The sequence below is a fragment of the Agelaius phoeniceus genome, chromosome 18, assembly GCF_051311805.1.
Source record: "Agelaius phoeniceus isolate bAgePho1 chromosome 18, bAgePho1.hap1, whole genome shotgun sequence".
Classification (NCBI taxonomy): Eukaryota; Metazoa; Chordata; class Aves; order Passeriformes; family Icteridae; genus Agelaius; species Agelaius phoeniceus.
The window spans coordinates 9615324-9641468 of NC_135282.1; the positions used below are offsets into that span (position 1 = coordinate 9615324).

Sequence of the window (26145 nt, forward strand, 5' to 3'; positions counted from 1 at the left end):
CCAAATATTAACTTTCCCTGCAGTTAAGCACCATTTTGCTGTAGCTTAAATCATTGTGTTACTGGCTCATATTTATTAGGTATGAGCTCTCTGCTTAGGACCAGGAAATGAACCTAATAGACAGAAATAATTAAGGTTCTCCCCTCACGAGGGTTCTTTCAAAAGCAAGAATTCACAACAATTATTCTCATTAATTTTTACAACCTACTTTCCCCCTTAGCTGGACTTGGGCTTTATATTGGTTCCCCCCCCTCAGGATATCCGGTTTTATGCTGATTTTTTATTTTTTTCCCCACCCTAAGTTATTTAACATTCTTGGTAGCCAAAATTCTTTTAAGGAAACGTTTGCCCCGGGTGGGATGTTCCAGGCACCCAGAAATGCGGTGTGCACCAGGGAGGAGCAGGGAAGGGCATGGCCAAAGATTTGATTCACTGCCAGGTATCTGGTGGGGTTTCTGACTAGAGAGATTCATCCTTCCCCAAAAAAGGGGGAAGGGAAGAAAAAGGAGGAGGAAGGAAAGAAAAAGACCCAGTGCTAAAATCATGCTGGTGAGTCAGTGGTGCTCTACTCTGGGAGTTCTGGAGAGCTGGTGTCCCCTCTGAGCATGTGGCTTCTTGTCACTGTCCTTGAGGGCTGGAGGTGGGCAGGTCCTTGGGTGTGGGTTTTTTCTCCTGAGAGCTCCATTTTCAGGTTGCAGGTGGCCACCTCCACCCCTTCAGCAGAGGCCACCAGTGGGGTGGCCTGGCTGGCATCTCATGGGACTCCCCTGTGCAGCCCCCAGGCTCTCCCTGCTCTGCCTGGGCTCATTGTCCCTGTGCTTCTCCATCTGGCTGGAGAGAGGGGACAGCCCCTCTCCTTACCCAGGGCAGACTCTTCTCCAAAGAGGGCTCCCCCAAGGGCTGGGAGAGACAGAGCTCCTTGGGGCTAAGCAAGGTGACACCAAGTAGCTCCTCTTCATCACCAGACCTGGTGGCTTCTGTGCAGCCCTGGGGATGGCAGGGAGCTGCTGCTCTGGGGCACTGAGGATGGCAGGGAGCTGCTGCTCTCTCTTTGATTCTCTCTGCTGCTCCTCATGATTCTTACTGCTGCTCCAGGCCTTGCTGGGACAGTGCTTCCTTCCAGGGATCTCGTGGAAAACTCTTCCAACTCTGGCTGAAGCAGCCTTGTCACCTTCTGTTCCCAGTCCTGTTCCTGCTCCCTGCCAGCCCTGGGATGGGGTGCTCAGCCAGCCCTGAGCCCCTGGACCCTTTTGGTCCTCAAAGCAGCCCCTCTCCTCCAGTTTGGCCAAGGCTCCCTCTGGATCTGGCATCCATCCTGCCTGCAGACTCACCTCCTTCCCCCAGAGCTCTGTGCCAGGTCTCTGTTCCCATCCTTGGTCCCTGTGTCCCAGCAGACTCCTCAGTGGGCCCCTCTGTCTCACCCCAGCACCTCCAAGCAGCCTCCCAGTCCCTCCCATTTCCTTCACAGCTTTGGGTTCAGCATCTTCTCCCCTCTGCCAGCAACTGCCCCCTCCCTTCTCCTGGGGCTGTGAGTCCCAGCTCCCCATCCAGCTCCTCTGCCTGGCCCAGGTGTCCCTGGGCTCAGCAGCCAACTTGTCTGCATCTGTTTCTCTCCTTCCCACTCCTCTGGTTTGGCTTCCTCCATCCTGCCTTGGCTCCTTCCTGGGCTCATTGAGAGCCTGGCAGAGAAGTCTCTGTGCTTTCCAGCTCCTGTGGCTCCCAGCACTGCCAGCTCCAGCCCTGGCACAGCTGCTCCAGGTCCCTCTGTGCCACCCTGAGCAGGACCATGGGCACCTGCAGGCCAGGGAGAACTGGATCCCCACGGAGAGGGGAGCTCCATGAGTGCTCTGCACCTCTCAAGGGTGATCATCTGCACCTCTTCATCACTAAATGGTGAATTTTTTTCCCCCTCCAATCAGTTTTAAGTTCTCTAAGTAGACCTGAGTGAGAATCCAGAAATTCAGGATCCACATTCCTTGAAGAACATTCCTTTTCCAGAATGCCCAACCTTTCTTAGTTTCAGAAGAGCCCAAAAAGATCAGGGTGAAGAGTTTTCCCTTAGCTTAAGTGCTTAAAAAAAGAAGTTGCTAGCAAAATACATAAATAAAATAGAGTCCAGAACACCTGGTGTGGAGCACATCACCCCTAACAAAGTTTTAACTTTGTTACAACTTTTAAAGTGAGAAACAATTGAGGAAAAATATTAAGTTCTTGATAAAAAATACTACAAAATGGTAGTTTTGATTTTGGCCATAATGATATTCGTGAGCCCTTAGGCACAAATTCCATATAAATGCATGTCTGTGGAAAAGGAAAAAGAAGTAAAGCATCTTTCCTCGACCTAACTCCATGCAAAGCTCAATTTTGTCCTGCTGGAGCTGAGGATGCTGTTGGGAAGGTCTCAGCAGAAGAGCTTTGTGGCCAATTAGCCCAGAGAAAGGAGTGCAGGGGAGCAGCCCAGGGGTTCCTTTGGGATTCCCAATTCCACTGGGAACTGTCACTTCCCATTAAAGTGAAGATGAACCCATAGGTCAGACAAACCCTGAAAAGTGGAAATCTGGGAAGCTTCACCCTGCAAAGCTCTGGTCTCCAAGGGTCTGTGGCTGCTTCAGAACCAGGGAAACTTTGCTGTCAGAAACAAATACACAAACAAAGCCCTTCAGTTTTATTGAACCTGTGCTGCACAATTCAGCCCTGGGCACTCTGTCTTAATGACCTCGCAGGACGTTGTATTTTGTTTTATTTTTCATGAGGTAATTGTCATTTGACTTTCTGACAGCTTTTCTCCCCCTCTGCCCCCCTGTGAGTTATAGTCAATTAAACTCAGTTTTGCTGTGGCAAAGCTGATCTAGAAGAAGGTTATTTCCACCCCTGAGTTTGCTTTTCCACCTCTGGAATAGTTGGGAAGTCAGGCAAAAAAGTGGCCAAGTGAAATATCTTCCACAGGTTGTTTGCTAAAGCAGGGATTCACCAACTTTTTCTCTGTTTTTTAGTTTGTTGTGTACAGTTTTGTTAAATCTGGCTTGGGCTCTCCTGGCTTTGTGGTGGCTGATGCCATGAGGTGTCACCTGGGGAAACTTTGTTCTGGGAGCTCCAATCCATCTGAAGGACACCAAAGCTCTGAGAATTAATTCTAAATCTTTAGTCCCTGGTTTTCAGATGCCTTCAATGCAGCAGATCCTTAATTTTAAGGAGGCTGAAGTTGGCTGTGATTCTCTTGGGGATTTTGGCCATCAGCATCAACACCTTCGCTTGTAAGTGTGTTCCTGGTATGGGTTAGGGGATTTCTCTTCTCCTAAACCACCAGATTTGCAATATTGAGGTCCCATTTTGATATTTTGGCTGCTATTTCGTGGGTCATTAAAACCTTGAAGAATCAAACGGGGCATTCAACTGAGGGGCTTAAACGAGGGGCTGGAGCACTGCTGGCTCCTCCTCCAGTGACCAGAGTGCACTGGGGACCTGTGAAGGCACTGCCACCCACCCCAGAGCCCTCTGGCAGTCCCCATGTCCCTCCCTTGATTCCAGCAGGGAGCTGAGGCTCCCAGTGCAGGCGCCTTGGTTAAAATGCCTTTGGTCAGGTTGGGATGAATCCGGCCCTTTGTGCCTTTGTGTGCTGGTGCCAATCCTGTAAATCCTCACTTACTGAAGGACTTCACTTATGTGAGCAAATATTGCCATTGGGGTCGGCAAGAGAGGACAACTCCTACATTTACAGGGCTTCAGGAACATTCAAAATGTTGAATAATGCCTATTATTCATTCTAGAAGAGTCACCACCTTCAAACCGATAGGCAGTTGCTTTGCAAAATACACAGCTGGTTGTGTAATAATTCAGGGCTTTTAATTACAAAATGCACCTCTGTTTTATTGCTAGAGAATGGCTCAACTGGCAAATTGACCCCAAAAGATTGTTTGTTTACCTTCTCTTTGAAATCTGAAATGAGGGACAAAAAAAAAGTGCCAAAAGTGCCAAGGGCTTGTTTATGTGCTGAAGTATGGTCCTGATTTAATGGGAATGCCTGTGGAGATAAGTGTAAGTGTGGTGGGGGGCTCTGGGAGAAGTTTGGGGCTGAATAAGGCAAAAATGGCAAATAAACAAGCAGCCCTTGGAAAAAAATATGCAAAAAGACAAGAAAAGAGCAAAATAATCTGGTTGTGCATACACCTGGCGAGGTTTGCTATTGACACTGGGCGAGCCAGATTTTCCTCTCTGGATTTTGGCAGGGAGGTGGGCCTGGTTGTTTGTGCTTGACTCTGTGAGCATGAACCTCTCTCTGTTCTCCCTGCCTTGATCCTGAGCTCTTTCCTTCCCCTTGGCCAGCTCTCAATGGGAAGGAAGGATGGGGTTTCCATAAAACGTGGTGAGAGCGTGAAGCTCCTCCAGTGGCAAACACGGGGTTCTCTTTCCTCCTGGGCAAGTGTCTCTCCTGATTCCTTGCTGAGAGCTCAGACTGCCAGGCAGGGATGGAGAAAAGAGGGAAAAAAAGGGAAAATTCCCCTCTTCTGCACAAACTTTGGGTCTTTGCAGCAATATCACACCTGGTCCAGGCTCAGTCCTCTTCTGCCAAGGCACCAAAGTATTTCCATCAGATTTGGCAGGCAGAGGGAGTTTTTGCAAAATCCACAGGGCAGCTGAGGGTGTTGCTGGTCCACAATGAATATTGGCTTAAATGACAAGCCCTGCTCACCAAAACCCTCAGGAAAAGTAGTGGAGGAGGGATGGAACCTCTTGGAGCAGCACAGTCCCTGGGTAAGGGCATGGTCTGTCTAGAAGCTGCTTTAAATCTTAAATTTAGATGTTTTAAGAGGACGAAAGTTGAGACTGAGGGGATTAATCTGGCTAAACTTTAGACTCTCACTTAGTGAGCAAACTGGAAGTGATGGGGAGACAAAAAATCCTTAAGGGTTTGATGGTCACAGGTGAAGTTGCCCTCAAAGTAATTTAGGTAATGAGTCCATGCAGTGCTGCCAGCTGTGGGGCAGGATGGCAGAGGCAGAGCACCTGGAGCACATTTAGCTGGTCTGAGACACCCAAAGGGTGAGATTCACTGGGCTGGGAGAGAGGGTGCAGGGTCTGAGAGGTGAGCTTTTGGTCTTGTCTGTGCATTGATGAGAAAATACTTGTTGGGATTTGTTCAGATCCAACTTCCATCCCTGGTCCTTGGAGCAGTGAAGCCCTTTCTGTCCCAACAGCAAAATGAAACTCTCAGAAAGCAGATTTTCTCCAGAGAAAAATGTGTGTGAGCAGTCCCACATGTTGGTTATGGGACAAGCCTGGGAGAAGCGAGAGGCTGTTGACAGGAGATATTTTTCCTGTGGAGCATTCCAGGGAAAGGCCCATCTGGAATGGTCAGTGCCTGAGCTGAGGGATGCCTGGAGTTCCTGCAAGCTGTGTTTTCCCTCCCATCCCACCTGCCTTGGGTTTAATAACCTTTGTCCCCTCTGTCCCTGGCCGTGACCCTGCTGCGTTTCCTCCCTTTCAGATCACCCAGCTGAAGATTGAGAACAACCCCTTTGCCAAAGGCTTCCGTGGCAGTGATGACATGGAGCTCCACAGGATGTCCAGGATGCAGAGGTAACGTGTGCCACCCTCATGGGGACCCTCCCAGGGTCACCAGAGCCACCTGGGCCTTGCTTGGCACATCCCTGAGCCAGGACATGGTGCCACTCCCTGCCCTGGCATCTGCATGGGTGCTCTACATCAGGTTGTTGAAGTATTCCCAGGACCTGGAGCCAAAATCCTGGACCTTCTGCTCCCTGGGGAGTTCCTTAATCGCTGGGTGGCAGAGGCAGGAGCTCACTTGTGGGATGCTGTCTTGGCCACAGGGACTTTGCATTTCTTTCAGAAACGTCCCCATCCAGAGCAGCCTTTAGCTTTGTACTAAACTCTCCTCTCTGAGGCTGCACTTAGACCCATTAAAAATTTGGAGTAGCTGGAAGAAGATCTAGCCACCAGAGTGTTCTTTCTCCCAGGTGACAGTGCTTTAAAGACAAAGCTCCCAGCCTTGTTTTGGGAGTAGGGCTTTTAAGCCTGCTCCAGCTGCCTCTGGAGGTGGTGGAGGAGAGTCCTGTGCTCTGTTGTTACTGGCTTTGGAGGGGCTTTGGCAGGAGGGGAGTGTTTGCCTGCTGGGTTCTGGATGTGCAGAGCAGGAGCAGAGGTGTGGTGGTTTCAGATTGAAGAAGGAAAGGTTAGAAAATGTTGGGATCTCCAGGGCCAGGTGGCTGAGGAGGCCTTTTAGAATCTCGGGTTTGGCTGCAAGTACTTAAGCTGAAAAGCAAGCCTAAATCTTGTTTGAAAATCCTGTTTAATGTCCTTTTCTAAATGTCAGGCCCTGCTGGTAATTAACTTCGTGCTTTTACCTTCACTTGGAACTTTCTCCATGTGTCAAGCTGCTTCCTGGTGCAAATGTTTTGCAGGAACGGTGCCATACCCACGATCCTAGCTAAGACAGATGGAGATTCTCAAAAGAGCATTTTCCAGGAGGGGAGGAGCCACTCAGATCCTTTATCCTCTGGCTCCTGCTGGAGGGACCTGCTTTGGGACCTTCTGATGGGAGGGTTTTTCCCACTGCCCACCCAGGAGCCAGCTGTAGGTGGTCACTCCTGCTTGTTGTAGTTGATGATATGAGCGTGGCCCTCCATAGCCAGGAAAATTGTGCTGTCAGGCACCAAATAATTCCTGCAAACATGCCTGGAACCCACCCAAACTGGGCAAATGTCCTCCTGTGTACAAACATGTTCAGACTCAGCCCCAGAAAAGCCAAGATAGATGTATAAAGAAAGGTATAGGCAGCACTTAATCTGCTCCATCAAAATCATCTCCATGGGCTCCTGAATGTGCTCTGTGTTCCCTGCCTGCCCTTTCCAGCAGATCCTGGCAGGATCTGTCAATATTTATTTATTTATGGTGGCACTACCCCTTGAAATAGCTCCCCCCACCCCGTGCCAGTCTCCCAGCTTCTACTGGAACTTGAGTGATGATGTGCTCTCCCCCCTGCCAATATTTTTTTTGCTGCCAAACCACCCTTTCATTACAGCCACTGGAAAGATTTGAAGGTTTGGATTCAAGGGGGTTTTTTTTTCTGGAGCAGGAGGGAGGAGGTGGAACAGGGAGGACTCTTAGGAAGGGCTCAGTGCCATATGAAGAGCATGGCATCAAGCCACACTGAGCCCGTGCTAAAAATTGATTGGCATTTTTATGCAGGGGCTGCGGTTGCTGATGCAGGGAACAGAAACACTTGGAATATATTTATATACCCACTCAGGGCTGGAAGGGTTAAAATCCTTGCCTTTACTGGATAATTTCTGATGTTCATTTTAATAACTTAGCAGAGGAATGGCTGTGTGCCTTTACAAAGGTGGCATTTTTTTTAAGGGAGGGCAGGATAAGATGATTATAGTAAAATAAAGACCCATTCAAGGTTGCAAATATGTGCCCACCTTTGTGGGTTTTTTATGTAGATACATGAATATATTCAAAATTATATATGAAAATATATAAAACCATATATAAAATCAGTTATATATATAAATAAATTGTAGCTATAAAAAATAGGTTGTGTCTGTGAGATAAAGAACCATTCAGGATTGAGAACGTTGCAGAACTATGCCCTGCCTTTTGTGGGTTTATATAGATTTAACATATAAATATACATTAAAATGTAATTAAATTTATATGTTGTATATTTTAATATATAAATGTATGTTTATGACGTTTCCCAGTGATGGACTAGTCAGTCTATCCTGGTTTTAGGGGAATGATGGGGATTCTCCCCTTGGAGAATATGGTGGGATGCATTTTTAGTGCTATTCCTTCATTAGGAAAAAGTATCTGGAAAACCCCCACATTTTTATAACAGTTCAGAGCCTTTTGTACCAGAAGCTTCTGACCTGACATTCACCATGGCTTTGAGTCCATCCCTCTCCATGGCTTTCTCCTTTCCAGAGCCTCCCATGTTGGTTTTTTCCTCTTATTTCCCAGAAAGATGGTAATAAGTCTGTCCAGGTAGGACTTCATTCAGGAGTGGTGTGAAGACTTTCAGGAGAGGATTTAAGTGAAAAAGAGAAGCCACGAGCTCCAGAGAGATCCAAATTCCAGTGAATGTTAATTTTCTTCCCACTGCCTTTCTTTCCTGAAGCACAAGAAGTGCCTTCAGCAGCTTCTTTGGTAGGATGGACCCTTTGGGAAGAGGAGGTTTTTCAAAGCTTTCAATTTTCTGAGCATGAGGTTGAGTTTTTTATTTTATTGAACATTTAAAAGAAAGGAAAATCCATAGAGGGATGTGAGTTTTACTACATGTGTGGGTCTGGAGTACTGTGAGGGAGCAATTCTGGTCAATTCAGTAACCACTTCTTGCTGCTCATCTGCAGCTCCCATTGTCTGTGGTGGTTCTCATGGGGGCTGAGGAGCTTCTGGAAGGCCCTGGTTATTTTGTAATTTAATACATTTTGTAAATTAATGCAGTTCAACCCTTGAAGCTTCTGTTGGGAAGGTTTTAAGGGAGATGATGATGCCATGAAATGGTGGCTCTTGGCTCCCTCAATGGGTACTTTGAGCCCTTGAAAAGTGACAAAAAATCCAGAATGCTGCACATGACAGGGAAGAGTGACAGCACAGTCTGATGTTGTGGCTGTGTTTTCTCTGTCAAGGATCACAAGCCAGTTTGCTGCCTTTGGCATTGATCCACAGCAATCTTCTTGGCTCCAGAGGAATTATTCCAGAGATTCCCATGCGTCATTGAGAGCAGAAACAGGGCCAGGCACCGAGGACACAAAATCAGCTCAGTGAGTCAGAGCCAGTGGGACAGAGATGACAGTGCATTTTGGGGTGCCAGCAGAAGAAATGGATGAGCTCTGGTGTTCCTTGGCACTCCAGCATCCTGTTGGACTGGTGGGCACCAGGCTGACTCAAACATACCAGTTTTGGTCTGCTGCAAACCACCTCGTTCTTCTTGTGTCCTCTCACTGCATCTTTAATCCACTTCCATTTCCCAGGTTCTGTCACTGAAATCTCCCAGGGGTCACTCTCTGTCTGAAACGTTTTCAGTGTGAGATTTGGCATTATAATATCTGCTGGGGAGGGGATGCTTTCCTCCAGCACACATCCCCCAGGAAATATTCCTGATCCTGGTTGAAATGTGTTGTGTAGAATTTGACAGAATTCAGATGAAGTCCAAAGGCAAGCTGGGCAGACCTCACTTACTCACAGCTTTTTTGAAGTGAGAAAGCCACTCAAGAAACACAGGGCAGCTGCAGTTTCTGTCACTGACCTTTCTCTGGGATCTCAGCAGCAGGGTTTGATCAGCAGCAGCTCAGCCCAGCACGAAGGGATGAGGTGCTGCCTCTGGCCCACATCCATTCTCCAGCTCCTCTTGTGTTCCTCTTACTCCAACATCTTTTTCTGGAGAAATTTATCTTTTCATTTCTGCTAATGAGAGCTCTTGGTCTGTACCTGGTTCTTTCTATTGCTGGTTCTTGGGTCGGTTCCAGAGATGGCTTTGGGCTGCACTGCTCAGAGGAGTTGCTAACAGGCCACAGGATCATCATGGAATAGTTTGGGTTGAAGGGACCTTAAAGCCCATCTCATCCCACCCCCTGCCATGGGCAGGGACACCTTCACCATCCCAGGTGGCTCCAAGCCCTGTCCAGCCTGGCCTTGGACACTCCCAGGTGCACCCACAGCTTCTCTGGGCACCCTGTGCCAGGGCCTCCCCACCCTCACAGGGGTGGATTTTTTTCAAATATCCCATCTAAACCTATTCTGTCAATGTGAAGCCATTTCCCCCTTTCCTGTCACTCCAGCCCCTTGTAAACAGTCTCTCTCCAACTCTCTTGTAGGTCACCCTGGAACCTTCTCTTTTCCAGAGAAAATTTCCAATCTCAGCTCTCCCATCAGAGCTGTTCCATCCCTCTGACTATCCTGGTGCCTCCTGGATTTGCTCCAGCAGCTCCAGGTCCTCCCTGTGCTGGGCCCAGGGCTGGGGCAGCTCTGCAGGTGGGGTCTCACCTGAGTGGGGCAGAGCCCTCCCTTGCCCTGCTGCCCATGATGCAGGGGAGGCAGCCCAGGACATGGGAGGTTTTTGGGTGCTGGGGCTCGTCCAGCTCTCCCCCACCAGCACCCCCAATCCCTTCTCCCCAGGGCTGCTCCATCATTTCATCCCCAGCCTGGACTGATCCCAGGATTGCCCCAGCACAGCACCAGCACTTGGCCTTGTTCAGCTGCCTGAGATTCCCATCCCAGCCCAGGGATCTTGGAGCCCCTCAGGTCCTGGCATAAGGTCAGGACATTTGCTGTGTTGGAGGAGAATGGGGCACTGAACAGACTCTCATATTCCTCATTGGATACTTTGGTTTGTGCTGCTGCACACCCAGCCTCAGGTGTTACTCTCTGTGGGGCAGCTCCACAGTCCCCACACAGAGAGGGGTTGTGTTTAATCAGGGGCTGAGACTGCAGGAAGTCTTCAGTAATTCCTCTCCTACCACGTCCTTTCCTGCTCTAGTTTATCCCCTTCCAGACAGCCTCCTGAGAGTGGTTCAATTTTATTTCAATATGTTGGAAATCAGCTGAAATGAATGCACACTGACAACTGAGTTTGGTTTGATTTTTTTTTTTTTTTTTTCCTGGGAGATGATCTGTTTATTCCAGGCACTTTTTCCCTCACTTCTTCCTTTTGCTGTGTCTGCTATGGCTGACTTCCACTCCTTCCCTGCTCTTGAGCCTCAGCAGGAAGGACAGCAATTGGTGGCCTGGGAACTATAAACCCCAAAGCCATTGAGTTGTGTTTGCACATCTGGAATTGGGGGTTGATTCTGTGCTGGGTAGAGGGGACAGCACTGATGGGGTGACAAATAATTGTCCTTTTGTTGGGACTGCCCAAGGAGGAGTTAAAATCTCTTGGAAATTTGGAAACAGTGGGGAGGAATCCCTGTGTTCATCCTTGGGCCAGGTTTTACACTAAGATTTCATATTGTGAACAAGATTCAGACAGTTTAGGTATTTCCAAGGCTGCTATAAAAACATGGAAAGGAAATCCTTTCCCATGTCATGCTTCACCCTGACCTCCAACAGATCCTTGGGATCTAATATTTAATAAGTCTTTTGAAGCCTTGTTGCCATGAGCTACAGCAGCTCTGGAAAGCCTTGAGGTATCCAATGTTTTGTTGCAGTAATATCAGGACTATCTTCTAAAATAACTTGTTTAGGGCCAGTAGGGGTTGGATGCTTCAATACAGGAGCTTCCTGATTCTAAACTGTGGATTTTTGAAGAGGTTTTTAACCAGGTTTTTGTCTGGCAGCTTCATTTACTATGCCTTGGCTGGTACATCAGGAAACTTCACATCTGCACATGAAAATATATGGAAAACTTTTATGCTCTTACAGTGTAGTAATGAGCAAGAAAGTGAACTGGATGTTGCTCTGTGCAGGTCTGAATTTATCATTTTTCCAGTTATTAGTAATTTGCAGTGGCCAACAAGATTTCTGGTTCTGAGATTGCAAAATCATCTTGAATTTGGTCCTTTGAATTCTTTGCTGGCTGTGAGTTGGTGACAGAAGTGATCTTACAAAACTCTTGAGTCTGTCGTGGTGAGAGCATCACTTGGCCAGGGAAAGGGAAAGTTGTCATGAGAGAAAATGAGAGTGTGTTTCTAATTCCACCTGGCAGAGGTGGGATTTGAGATCTGGGATTGCAGGAGGGATTCACTTGTCAGACCTGATCTGTAGGGTGGCAGTTCTCTGAGGAATTTGAATGTGGGTGCTGCTGGGAAGTTCTGCAGAGCTGCTGTCCAGCCCTGTGGATTTGGGAAACCTCTGGCCAGGTGGGAGGCAAGAACAGAGTCCAGACTTCAGCATCAATAGTCTTGGACATCATCCATGATTTCTTTGCCCAAGTTTTAACAAAAATCAAAGTATTACACAGCACCTTGTGCTGCTCCTCCATGTTCTGCTATTTTAATATACTGACTAAATATTCATTATTAGCCTCCAACAGACTTTAAATAGACCAGGGATAGGTTTTTCTTTGTAAATTCTTTTCCCAATCAGGTTTTTAAAGATCTCTTTTAGTTTTGCAATTTTTAATGCAAAAATGAAAGTAGCCCATTAACATCCCATGTAAAACTAACATTTTGGCCCAGAAGCATCAAGAACCTCATCCTTGCTCTGTGGACAATTTCCTACATTGCTTAAGTCAAGCTTTAATACATTTTTCCCCCTTCTTACTTCACTACAGGTTTTTTTTTTTGGACAGCAAAATTTCTGGATATGACAGAAACCTTTCATTCTATTAAACTATAGCTCGGGATGACAACTACTACTTTGGGAATATTGACTTTAAAAAAAAAAAGAATTTGATCCATTTCAGTTTGCCCTTCAGCCTTTCAAAATGATAGGTGTGCACTATCCATGCTGAGTGGGCTCAGGAAAAAATAGAAATATTTTGAGATGATTGCTGCTTTAGAAGATACCAAAGATTTATTTCAGCTCAGCTCCTATAAGGAGAAATATGCAGAATTACAGAGGTAACGGCCTTTGTGAATTGAAAAACATCAAAGTGAAAGAAAGCTAATATTTTGGATATTTGTGAGAATATTTGGATATTTAGTGAGAAAACACTTTCCTTCATCTCCCTTCTCCAGTAGCTGATTTTTTGGCAAAAATAGCACCCAACATGTTTTGACTGAAATGGAAACATTTCAGTCTGGAGAGAAGTTATTGTGATACCTCCTGGGAATTGCTGTTTGGAAACTTGGTGACTCCAACCTGTTCCCTCTCCTGAGTGACTCCCAGCTCCTGCTGTATCCACAGCAGGAGTCCTCTCTTCTGGCCATGGAGATCCTCCTGTCCCCTGGGAAATTCTGGAAGGAATCTGGAACCCAACACCCCTGTGCTCTGGCACTTGGGGTTCAAGTATTGCTGGTGCAGACAAACAGCTCCTGCTTGGCCTGAAAGGAGCTGAGCTTCCCTTTGGCCACCAGGAGGAATTCTTCACTGGAAGGGTGGTCAGGCCTTGGGATGGGCTGCCCATGGAGGTGGTGGAGTGTCCATCCCTGCAGGTGCCCAAGGAATGACTGGATGTGGCACCCAGTGCTCTGGTTTAGTTGGCAATGTGTTGATCAGAGGTTGGACTCAACCTTGGAGGTCTCTTCTAACCTTCATGATTCTAGGAAGATAGTTTTTCATCAAGAAATAAAAGCCCTAATCAGGTTGTTCACTTTTTCCTGCTCTCAGCTCTCCATTGGTTTGGATCAGAAGTATCTGAGGTGGAGATGGCTCCCCACTGTTTGTGTGGGGCTTGGCACAGCGAGGGCCTGACCTTTATGGGGTCCCACTGAGAATTTATGGTCAGAAACCCCCATGGAGATCACATTCCAAGGAGACATCATTTGAAAAGGGTCATGGAATCACTGAGGCTGGAAAACACCTCTAGGATTTCATCCAGATTTACCCACTTTGGCCAAATCTACCAGTGAAAGATGTTCCTAAGTGTCACATGGCCTGGCATCATGCCATGAGATGTCCCTCTTTCTCCTCCACTGGAGCTCTCAGGCTCCCATGGGAAACAACACGAGGCTCTGTCATTTTTTGGGAATTGGATGTTGGTTGTGGTTGGATGTTGGTTGTGTGGGGCCAAGAAAGACAAACCCAGCCAATCCATGCAGCTGCTCCTCAGGAAGGAGAGCTAAGGAGGAACATCCAGGAGTCACCTCCTTGCAGGTGAACTCCTTGGAAGAGAAACAAGGTGGGGATGCAGCTTGGGGTGTCATGCTGGTATAGTTTTCATTGAGGATCACGGTGTGAAGGTGGAACAGGCAGCTCAAATCTATCACCTGGGAGGGCTGGGAGATCCCTTAGAACCCAGAAGATCTGAGGGTCACCCCTGAAGTCTGATGGCCACAGCTCTTGACCTTCCCCAGAAGCCACCAAAGCTGTGCTCCAGCTAAATCTCCTGGTGGAATTAAATGCTGGGTGTCCACAGGCAGGTCCTCTGAATGCCACCACAAATCCTGGTATCCACTGCTGCCCTCACTATCCAAGGGATAAATCTCTGCTTCCTCCTGGTCCATCTGTCTTTTCTTCCTCATGCACAGCCTGGATTTTAGTTCTGACCAAATGCTGCTTCCAGGAGATGAAACCCCACCTTTGGAGCAGGCTGTCCTTGGCAAGCCCCCAGTTCCTGGGCTTGGGAAAGCTTTCATGGCCCAACCAGAGCCACATTTCTTTGGGTTTGAGCTCCTGGGTGAATTTCCCTTCCATTCCAGCTTGGTTGCTGATGTTTCTGGCAGCCAGCACAGCAGTGGTTTGGATGAAAGCTCCCTGCTGGCCTAGGTTTATATGATTGCTATTGTTAAATTTTGTAAATAAGTTCTGAGTTGTATGGTGATAGATCCTCCCTGAGGGGTGTCACTGCAGGTTCAGGGCTCTTCCTCTGCATGGGAGAGGCCAGGTGAGCCTGTGGATGGTATTTAAAGAGCTCCAGCGCAGTGATTTTGGACAGGTCAGGGGGGTACCTCAAAGCCTGCTTGGTCCGATGGTTGCAGACTCAGAGGAGAAAACTTGTGTTGGAATCAGCACTTTGTGGCTGTTCTGAGCCTGGTGACACTTTGTGGTGCTGTACTACCTGATCTTTATGCATTTTAGCAAGCCTTTGGGTTCAGGAGGAGACTTTTACCTCACCTGAAGTGTCTGAGACCCCCTGTTCTGCTTCAGCTCTCCCTGCAGAGCAGGAATCATCTTTGGGGTAGTCACATTGCCCATGTGTTTGGAGAAACATCTCCAAAAAACACCAGAGGGACTTTGAGGAGAGGGGATTTCCAGCCTGTGTTGGCAAAGCATCCTGACTTCAAACCAGATCTGGGGGCAAGAGAACAATCCAGGCTTTCCCTCCCATCCTGAGGCTCTGGTGTGCATCAAATCCCAGTCATTTATTTATTTCTCTTTTCTGAGTTAGGTCTGTGGTGCAGGGATCTCCCATCCAGGGAGGCTGGAGGCTCCAGGCAAAAGGAATGGGGACAGCTGCTATAAGGGGAAAAAAGTAGACCTAAATATTTAATTAATTTCCAAGTCAGCTTGGCAGAAATGCTGGTTTTATTTACATGCATGTGCATATTGCAAATACATTACAAACAGTATGTAGCTTATAAATGCTACAATATGTAAATAGAAACCATGTTTATTTTGCTGAAACTGCATTTATGTATTTTATGTGTGTGTATAAAATAGTGGTGGTTGAATTTAAGGGGACTAAAAGGAAAGGGAATAACAAGTTCTACATGGATAAAGTGTGACGGGCCTGCAGCCTCCAGGGAGGGGTATCTGCATTTCCCTGAAAGCCTAAACAAACTCCATGACACTAATGTGCTGCCTTCATTTATTAATCCTCTGATCTATTTCTTAATTGATTGCTTTGCTGACTTGTTCCTCTTCTGTTTCTTTGCTTGTAGTAAAGAGTACCCGGTTGTTCCCAGGAGCACAGTGAGACAAAAAGTGTCCTCGAATCACAGCCCCTTCAGCGGTGAGACCAGGGTCCTTTCTGCCTCCTCCAACCTGGGCTCCCAGTACCAGTGTGAGAATGGGGTGTCCAGCACCTCCCAGGACCTGCTGCCTCCTGCCAACCCCTACCCCATCTCCCAGGAGCACGGCCAGATCTACCACTGCACCAAGAGAAAAGGTCAGAGCTTGCCTGCTCCCTGCTTCGTGTTTTCCCCCTCCCAACATGACTGTCAGCATTGTTCCCTGATGTTTCCCCTTGGACAGCTCCAAGGATAACTGCCTTTGTGGGTAGAAAAACATCAAAGTGAAAGAAAGAGAGTATTTTAGATATTCAGTGAGAAAATATTTTCCTTTGTCTCCCTCCTCCAGTAGTTGATTTTTTGGCAAAAATAGCATGCAACAAATGATGCTGGAGGATGAGCAAGGCGTGAGGGTTGTGGGCTGGGAAACTCTAAAATCCCATTTCTGCTGGGTTGGGAATGAGCTGTTTGGAGGGCTGGCAGTGCATTTCACCCACCATGAATCCACATTTGGAAAGATAGCTGGTGCTGGAGATAAAGATGACTTATCTGCAGCCCCTTAGACAGGGTTAATCTCCAAGTGGAGATACCTTGACAGTTTGTATTTTGCCCAGTTTTCAACTCAGGGCTGTCTCTCAGTTGGGAGACAGTTTTCTGTCTGCAGAAATGCTCAGGCCTGGCATTGAAACCCATGATACCCATGGTCCTTTAGGAGCTTTAGAGATCAAACTGTGAGGGTTTTCCAGTGGCTGCTCAGCTCGTCCTGCCGGGAAGAGCCCCCTGATAGTGCTGGGATAATTGTTCTGGGCAGGCATGAGGGGTCTGTGGTCTCTCCCCTCCTCTCCCAGAGCAATGGGAATGCTTCAAAGCAGCACCACTTGTAGGACTGAGATAGCAAAAGCTTTAGATCAGTCTTACTTGGAAACAAATAGGGGATTTCCAGGGCTGGATGCAACAAGGGGTGGGCAGGAGCTGGTTTCTGCCAACCCTGTTGCCCTTCTTGGGATTTCCTCTATGGAGAAGCTACCAGAAGGCAGAAAGCACCAAGGCAGCAGGAATTTCTCCCCACAGCAGAGCCCTTCCCGCTTCCCTGCACCACCCTATCAGCCAGACACATGTCATTATTTTTAGCAACATAACCCCTGGAGCACTGGGATGTGCAGACACACAGTCTAAGGTAGGGAGGGCTGGGAAGTGCTGGCAGAGGAGGCAGGAGGGCAGTGGAAATCTCTCCCATGTCCTTGGTGAATCCCCCAGATATTGTAGGAGCACAATATCTGGGCTGTGTACAGGTATGCAAAGTATAAAAAAATAACCTGAGAAATCCTAATATTTTCCTGAGGTAAACAGTGGAAAACAGGTGGCATTTTCTGTCCCCTCCAGGTGACTGTGCTCACATAGAATGTGCCAGAGCAGGGATTGGAAATGGGCATGCTGGCTGTAAGGCAGGGAATAAGGAGATGCCCAAAGTGTCCCCCAGGTCAGAGGGGGGTGTGTGGCCTGTTTAACCCTTGCACTGCTGTGGGGTGAGGTGCTGGGCTGCTGCAAAGCCCCACTGCTGGTGCTGGAAGGTGATCCCTGTGATCCCTCCTCAGCGCTGGGAGCTGCAGCTCCTGGGAGCCCTTTCTCAGCTCCTCCATCCCCAGAGCTGAGCTCTCACCTCTGCTCTTCCCCCTTTTACAAAACTAACCAAAACAAGCTGGCCCAAATGACAACCAGCCCCTGGGACAATCCCTGCCTGCTGCGTGTCCCTGCCCCGCGGGGCAATTCATCATTCGCCTCCACATCAGAACGTGATAAGGAACCAACAGAGGTTTCCTTCCAGTTTTGGGATTCCCGCTAAGTGCTGTCTCCATGGGTGGTTTCCCTCAATCCCCCAATTATCTCACTTCCTCTTATTGTCACAAAAGGCACGGCTATCTGCCCTGGAATAAAGCTCCCCGGCCCTCTTGGCCTGCGCGGCCCAGTGCGGGGACAGGCCCGCAGAGGCCTCGTCTCCCCTCCTTATCTCTGCCATGCCCTGAGTGGCACAAGCAGTTAAGGGCCTTTTATCAGAGCCGCCAAAGGCTTTAATCAAAGAGGAGCAGCGTCCTGCCCGACACCAGCGGCTTCTTCCTCGAGGCTGGGTGTCCCGGCAGCCTGAGCCTCCGCTCTCCTCCCTGAGCCTTCTTCTCTCCCCTCCCCGTGCCTTTGGTAAATGGAAAACAGCCACCAGGGCTTAGAGGAAAGAAACACAAAGTTAATGGGAACCAGAGAGCCAGCCTGGGCTGCCAAGCAGCTCTTTGCGAAGTGAAATTAATTAAAAGGAAAAAAAAATCACTAGAGATGAGCGATTCGGGTTGGATAAATCAGAGCGTGATCCAAGGTTTCATGTCACTGAGCGTGGAACTTCCTTCCAGCACCAGCAAGGATCTTTGTTGGACATGGGAAAATAATCCTATGTATGATATTCCTCTTTTTTTTTTTGCTGTTCCAGCCTCTCATTTCTGAGTTTTCCCTCACAGTTCTCCTGCTTTCCTACATTTGTGCTTAACAGTTAACAAGCCTCACCACCTCAGAAAACTCAAAAGCAAGAGTTTATCTGTTCCTACTGTCCCTCTGTCCATTTTCTGGACTGGAAATCTTATTGATTGTGTTGGACTATCCACTCCCCAAGCACTGACTCCTCCTCAGGCAGTTTAGGATTTATCTCAAGCGGATTATTTCCTTTCCCAAGGCTGTGGTTACGGATAAGTGCTCTCAGGGGCAGAGGGCAGTTCAGCTGGCTTTGAGACCAGCTGCTGTCTGCATCTTCTGGGGTGAATTCCAAGCCAGTCTCCTTCCAGCTTTGACATCTCCTGAACTTTCTCTGCCTCCTCTTCAATCAGAGCCAAGCCTTGGGTTAGGCTCACTTAGGGACAGGTCTGTGTTCACCCAACTCAAAGGAACCTTGTTCAACTTCTGCTTTCCTGGTGACCTAAGGCAAGGATAAGTCTCTGTGGCTGGCAGTGTTGTTCTTAGCTGTCAAGGCAAGATGGATTCACTGTGGAGATCTGATATGGAATTACATTAGGGGAGAGCAGCAGGGCTGCCAGGGGATGTTATCTCTGAAGGCTCCCCTGCTTAGGGAGGTGATGCTCTCCTGGCTGAGGAAGGAAGGAAGGACACATCCCAGAGCTCTTAATCTGGTGATTCCTGGAGTGCAGGTGGGAGGGCAGGGTCACAGCATTGGGAATGACCCCAGTGCACTGCAGTGGGGTCAGTGTTCCAGGAATGGGGAATGGATCATCCTGCCTTGCATCCCAGCCCCATACTGGGATTACTGATGGCACGTGCCAAAGTCACTGGTCTTGAGAGGATGGACTACCTTCAACCCTGGGTCTCATCAAGGAGTGGTCTCAGCTCTTGATGTGGATTTTTAGGCTGACACAAACAGCAGTTGGAGCTTTGTCTTTTTTTCTGGTTGTTCTCCACCTCTCCCTCTCCCATTGTTGTGCTTGGACAAGCCCAAAAGGCCTCACCAGCAGGCAGCTTGCCTTGTGTCTTTCATTTAGCCCCACATCCCAGTTCGGATACTGGGCCTGGTTTTCCCTTGTATTATCCTCTCTCTCAGATATCCTGTGGACTAAATAGTCATCCCTCTAAACCTCTGCTCCCTCCCAGCCTTACACAATCCCAACCACTTGGCAGATTTCTGGGATGCTTGTGATGCTGAACAGGAGGCAACTGGAACAGGCTCTCCCTGGGGAGGTTATAAAAGTTGTCAAGTTGGCACTCTGAGGGAGAAGAGGGATGTGGCAGAATCCACTGGCTCCAACCGGTGAGGACCGTGTCCTTCAGCCCCCTGACTTGGACATCACCCTGGGGAAGGATTTATTTTTCATCTCCTTCCTGCTCTGATGAGGTCAGTGCTGGTACAGCAATGCCTTTCCACCTTCTCCTCAAGAACAGGCACTGTCAGTGTGCACAGACCACTTTGTTGACTGAACCAACTTCTGCCACATCTCACCCAGCTCTGTTTTTTCACTCAAAGAATCTGTAGGACAAAACTCAGGCATGGGCTGTCTCCTTGGAGGACACACTGCTCACCCTGCTGATGTTTGGAGATGAGATGAGCTGCCCAAGGCTCGAGCTGTGCTGCAGCTGGAGAGATGCAGGGGAGCCCAGGGCAGGGTGGCTGTGGGACACTGAGGGTGAGCAAGGGACTCCCTGCATGGGGAGGAGATGTTCAGGGAGCTGGGGTGCACCCAGGTCTTGCTGAGCAGCCACACTCTTGTGGCACTGTAGTTTGATATCCCTAATGAGGAAAGGCTGAGGGAGCTGGGCCATTCTTGACTAAGAGGGGACTCCATCAGTGCCTGCAGGGAGGTGCCAGGGGATGGACCAGGCTCTGCTCCATGGTGTCCAGCAGCAGGACAACAGGCAGGAACTGATGCTTGGGAGGTTCCACCTGAACATGAGGAAGGACGTCTTTCCAGCCAGGATGCCCAGGAGGGTGTGGAGTCTCCTCTCTGGAGATATTCCAGAATTTTCTGGACACAATCCTGTGCCATGTGCTCTGGGATGACCCTGCTGGAGCAGATAAGCCACAGTGGTCCCTTCCAAGCTGGCCATTCTCTGAACTCCCTCTCCTGTCAGAGGTGCCTGCTGTGCCTCTGCAGGGAGTGCTGGCAGCTTGCTGCCTGTGGAAAAGATTCCAGCTTTTGGGGGCTGGATTGTCCCTGTCCCACAGCCCTGTCGTGTTCAGTACAACACAGCCATATCACAGACAGTGAGATGGAGCTGGAGTGGCTGGCATGTCCTAAGTTCCATGTCCTAGGATTTAGGACTTATTTCTCCTTTAGAGATGTTCATTTTGATTGAATCTGCCTTGTCCTTTTCTTCTTGGACAACCTTTGTCACTCTTGCAGCCTGGTGTTGGCTCTTCAGGCTTGTGCCAGATCCGTGCTGGAATCCAGACTGGATAAAACAACAGAGTTAGTGATAATCACCCATTGTGTGTCCCTCACAAAGTCAGGATGAACCTCCTCTAACGCCCTGGAAGTGCGGGTGAGATTTGAAAACCAAAGGAGTCATGTCCCATTCTTCATTGTCTTCCACCCTGGGGAGATGAGCTCTCCTGATTTACACCAAGGGGGAAGAGGGAGGCCCAGCACACCCTGAAGTCCAGAGGCTTTCCATGTTTGCATTTCATTCTACGTGGCCTGAATATTGGAATTGGGAAAATTCCATTTAAAAAGCCATTTGCGTGGTATTTACAGCCCAGCTGGAAGTAGTAAATACCGGAAATCTTGGAAGCGCTCGTGCTCTCGCTCGAGCTCCTTCATTAGATAGATCATCAAATTCCTTGTGAGGGAGCCAGTTTCCAGCCCATTCTTCAGGCTCCGTTTTCCTTGGATTCACTTCAGAGCAGCTTCTCCCTGGCGCTGGCAGCTCCCCCTGCTTGGCAGCACCTCCTGCTTTTTGAGGTTTGTGCAGCATCGAGGGGCTGCTCCCTAGAGCTGATCACCACCCTTGGCTTCCAAGAATAGCAGCAACAGGGGGAGATGGTCAGGAAATCTCCCAGGATAGCAAACAGCTCCTCTGAGGGCTCAGTGGCACCTGGAAAAAGACAAGGAGCTGCTGTCAGGGAATCAAACCCTGAGCAGGCAGTTACATATTGCCAGTGTCCTGCTTATGTTGATAGGAGGAGGTAAGAGGACCTTCAGGGACAGGATTCTCCCTTGAGCTGCACTGTCCAGGCTCCAGAGCCCGTGAGGATGAATTGAAACTGCAGCCTTTGGCATTGCATGAGAGCCCTGTTGGTCTTGTGCTCCTTTTGTCATTGAAGACGTCCCCTTTCCACCCTAAAGCTGCTCCACACACCCTGGGGATGCCCTGCTCTGTGCTGGCTCTGATCTCCTCTGTGAGGAGGGGTGGGACAAGCCCAGAGAGCATGGACTGCTGTAAATCCCCCAGGCAGCTCCAGCTGAGGCTCTCTGCTCTGCACCATCCCACCTCAGGATGCACATGGACCATTCTCTTCCCTCTCTAACACTTTGAGGCTCCATAAATGGGAAAATCACTGGGAAGAGGGGCAGGAGGACAGGCAGATGATGTTAGGGCAGCCTGGAACCTTTTGTTAGTGCCTAGGTCCTGTTTGGAGATGGGAACAAGGTCCTTGCACACTTTAAAATCCCTTTCCACATAAAACCTCAGGGAACCTGGCTCTGGGTGACCAGCAGAGTGATCCTGAGAGCTTACAGAAGGTCACAGGGCACTTATGGGGTGAAATCCTGGTTGGCTTTGTTGTTTTCTCTTCACCTGTGATAGATTCTGGAAGTGGTTCTGTGACACTGCAGTTCTGCCCAGCTGGGCTGTGGCAGGCAGTGAAATGTCTGGGCTAAATGGAAAAATCAGCAAGCTCAGGTTGTAAGTCAGGCTGTTTTACACCATGGAAAAACAGAGTTTGACTGGTTTGTGTTGTATATTTAAAAAAATCAAAATAAAATAAACAGTCAAACCCCAAGCCAATGATTTCTGGTGCCAGCAGAGTGATGCGGTTTAATGCTGAAAACTTTATTAGCAGAACAATGCTGCATTTTACAAGACATTGTTTTTCCACCCCAGTGTTCTTATTACTCAGCGGTGGGTCAGGAATCCAAACTTTTTACACTGTCCATAAAAGCTCCAGCTCAGGCTGCTCTTCCAGATGTACCTCCTGTCATGGAGCTGAGATCAGGAGAGAGGTTACACCTGTGCCTCCAGCTTTTGGCTTTCAGGGCACCCCATCCTGTCCCCTGCTCCTACATAAATTTGGCCTGAGCTGGATTGAGGAGGATGACACATTCCTGCATCTCCCTGCTCATTGTTTCAGCTGGTTTCAAAAATGGGATGGAATTGCTCATTTATCTCATCCTGCTTCCCACCCCAGTGTACAGGGAAGGCAGAGGAGCAACTTGATAATCAGGGCTCTGCATTGCTGAGGTGAAGGAGCCAGGCTTTGATGTTGTCAGGAAGAACAAAATGGGACTGTGGCTTTCCAGCTGAATTTATGCTATTCCAGAGCCAAAGGCCACTGTGGGGATGTCCCCATGGTGTTCCTCAGGACCTGCCCTTTGTGGGATTGTGGGACCAGGATGGACAACAGCAGTTGTTCCAGCTGGACTCTGAAGACCCCTGGGTGGGAGCAAGGGGTTGTTTTACATGCAGAGAGGGTGCAGCTTCCAGGAGAGCCCTCGTGGCTGTCGGGGCAATAAGGGTTATGTGCATGTGTGTGTGTTTAGATGAAACAAAAGATGCCTGCACTGCCCACCTGCCCCTCCTGAAGGTGTGACAAGAGCATTCCCCTCAGAGCAGCCTGGCAGCAACACCTCTGTGCCTCTTGTGGGGCATGTGCTCTTAGTCCTCCTTTCTGTGCAACTGCTTGGGGTTTGTTTCCCCACTGGATTTTGGGGGTGGAAAAAATTACAGCTCAAAACACCTTGGTGGAGAAAAATTGTAAAGGGTAACTTGTTCCAAATTTCTTTCAAATCTGACCCCTGTTCAAAGGGTGCAGCCAGGACAGCTCTAACCAAGTGGGATGTTTTCCTGCCTGCACCAGAAATCTTGTTTTTGAAGCAGCAGCAGCAAAGTTAATCCATGTCAGAACAGCTCCCCTTCCCTTGCCACACTGTCCTTAAAATCTCTTGGTGAAGTGCTCATCCCTGGGAATTTTGCCATCCATTCCAGCAGAGTTGGATTTCATTTGATGACCCTGTGAATGAATAAATAAGTGCACATTCATTTATTCATTTGGCCTCACCCTGGAGATTTCACCTAAATTGTTTATCTCCTTCCCTCTGCTGGCCTGGGATGCTGCAGGAAACAAAGGGCTCTGCAAGATGTGCCTTGTTGTTTCTAGCTGTGAAATTTACTTTTCTCCTTTGTTCCCCTTGGCTCCAGCACATGGCCCTGTGTGGATTTATGTGCCCACAGCCCTGTGAGGATTTATGTGCCCAGCTGCCTTGGCACAGCTAAAGGCTGGGGCTGTCAAACTCCAAATCTGATTGTCCCAACCGTGCCATCGCTGGTGCTCTCTTGGGAGGATTTTATTGTGATCTCCTTTTTTGTCTCTTTTTATCATTTATACTTTATCATGGAAACATTTTGTTGTAAAGGATTTGAGTTGACAGCATCAGATCTGAGCCTCCTGGGGGACAGGGGTACAGAGGTCACAGGCAGATGTTATTCCTCAGGTAAAAGTGGCAGCAGGAAGGAGATGGGGGAGCATGTGGGGGGATCACCAAGGAAGATAAACCTCAGGATCCCTCCAGCATCTTGATTTTCTTCCCAGAGCTCCTGGATAATCCCTTCCCTGCTCTAGCAGAGAGGGCCAAGTGCAAGGCTTGGTTTCCACAGGATAGATTGAGATCAGTTCCAGGGAAATGATGGGAATTTACACCAAGGGAAGTGTCAGATTGTCCTCAGTAAAACCAGGACTGCAGAGAGGGAGGTTCAGCCTTGGGCACGTTATCGTTGGTGGTTACCAGGCCTTTTCTCTCCCAACAGATGAGGAATGTTCCACCACCGAGCATCCCTACAAGAAGCCCTACATGGAAACCTCTCCAGCAGACGAGGACCCTTTCTACAGGTCCAGCTACCCTCAGCAGCAGGGACTGAACACATCGTACAGGACTGAGTCGGCGCAGCGCCAGGCCTGCATGTACGCCAGCTCTGCGCCGCCCACGGAGCCCGTGCCCAGCCTGGAGGACATCAGCTGTAACACGTGGCCCAGCGTGCCCTCGTACAGCAGTTGCACAGTGTCTGCCATGCAGCCCATGGACAGGTTACCCTACCAGCATTTCTCTGCCCACTTCACCTCGGGGCCGCTCATGCCCCGCCTGGGCAGCGTGGCCAACCACACGTCGCCCCAAATCGCAGACACCCACAGCATGTTCCAGCACCAAAGCTCTCACCAGCCCATCGTCAGGCAGTGTGGACCTCAAACGGGCATCCAGTCCCCTCCCAGCAGCCTCCAGCCGGCAGAATTCCTCTATTCCCACGGCGTGCCTCGAACCCTGTCGCCCCACCAGTACCACTCGGTGCACGGCGTGGGGATGGTGCCAGAGTGGAGTGAGAACAGCTAACCAGGGGGGCAGGGAATGCCAGAGCCACGGGAAAATCCCAGCAAATGGGAGAAGGAAAAGGAAAAGAATCCCCCTGTTGATAACAAAGTGTTCTGCAAGACTCCTTGAAGTGAATGTTCACCGCCAGCACTCGAGAGGGACGGACACTGACTGGAACCACGGCTGGGAGCCATCGGCCTCGCCGTGACTTGCCCTGACCCCCCTTTTGTTTTCTTTTGTTTCAAAAGAAAAGCCAACAGCCCAGCACACTTCTGTCCCTCCACGGTCCCACCCAGTTTGTGTTGCTGCCACCACCCTCGTCCCCCCCTGCCCTTCTGCTCTTTTTGTTCTCCAAGGGACACCAAACTCCTGCTGCCTTTCTCACCATGGTCAGAATGCTTGAACGAGAACAATTAGGATGTTACTTTTTTTTTTTTTTTTGTGGTGTTGATGTTGACAATGTTATATAATAAATAATAATATATATTTTTTTCTTTCCATTTTCTCAGAAAAAAAAAAAGAAAAAAGACACCAGCCCTTCTTACCGAGGGTGAATTTTGGAGTGGTGTTTCTTTTTTTTTTTTAGGTAGTGTTATCTTTACTTTTCAACAGAAAGAGGTACTGAGAACCCCCAAATAAATAAATCCAGTACCTACCTCACCCAGGCATTGTACCAAGAGTGAAATTACTCCCACAAGGAGCTGTGTTTCCTTACAAATTCCCCAAAATTCTCTCCAGGAACCATTCCATAAACTGTTCCCTCATCTCCTTTCCCATTTGTAATTCTCTCACTCCTCTTCCCATCTCCTGGTCTTTCCTGGTCCCTCAGCCGTCTCTGACAGAAGCATGGGGTTATTTCCAAGCTTGCAAACATCCCCAGCTTGAGTCCTGCTGGATTTTTAGCAGCATGTGGAAAGCCAGGCTCTGAGCCAGCTGCCACAGGGGGAGAGGGGGGAGAGGATGCAGACACTGAGAGGAAAAAGTTTGCTCACCAAAATGATGATGACGCTTGTTTGCAATCCCAGGCTTTCATTTTCTCCTGTGTTCCTTTGCTTCCTCTCCAAAAGAAAAAGGATTAAAAAAAAAGGGATATCAGTCTGGGTGCGTGAAGTGAGATATTAAATAAATGTGTTTAAAAGGGGCAGAAAGTGATCATGAGAGACTGGGAGCGGTGGAGGCAAAAAGAGAAGGAAAAGCAAAATTGTGCAAGGAAAAATGTCTACTGCAGAATATTTCAGGTGTAAAATTTCCTGGTCCTATTTATTTATACGTGGGATTTCCAATAACTCCAAGGATGTCACAAGAGCAGCTGATTCCAAGAGGTTCAAATTTTTATTGAAATGGAAATTTGCTTTCTTTTCTTCTTTTTTTTTTCTCTCCAAGCTGTGCACACTCTATATAATTTACATATATTTTTAATTAAAAGTAATTCTAATTAACTAAAGAGGTATACCTGCGTGTGAGCCTCTGGGAATGTGGGTGGGAATGTTGGGAATTCTGATCTGGGAGGGAATACAGACAAGTACCCAAAGCCTTGGAGCTAAGGAGAAAAAAATAATCCCTACCTA

At 48.6% G+C, this 26145-nt stretch overlaps 1 protein-coding gene across 1 annotated transcript in view; it reads left to right on the forward strand.

The window, feature by feature from the left end:
• Positions 1-24598, forward strand: part of TBX5 (T-box transcription factor 5) — a 38767-nt gene extending 14169 nt beyond the window's left edge. Inside the window, exons 7-9 of the mRNA XM_054645947.2 lie at positions 5486-5577; positions 15444-15670; positions 24021-24598. Coding sequence (XP_054501922.1) covers positions 5486-5577; positions 15444-15670; positions 24021-24598 — 897 coding nt within the window. The remainder of the gene's footprint in view (positions 1-5485; positions 5578-15443; positions 15671-24020) is intronic.
• Positions 24599-26145: the final 1547 nt, after the last annotated feature.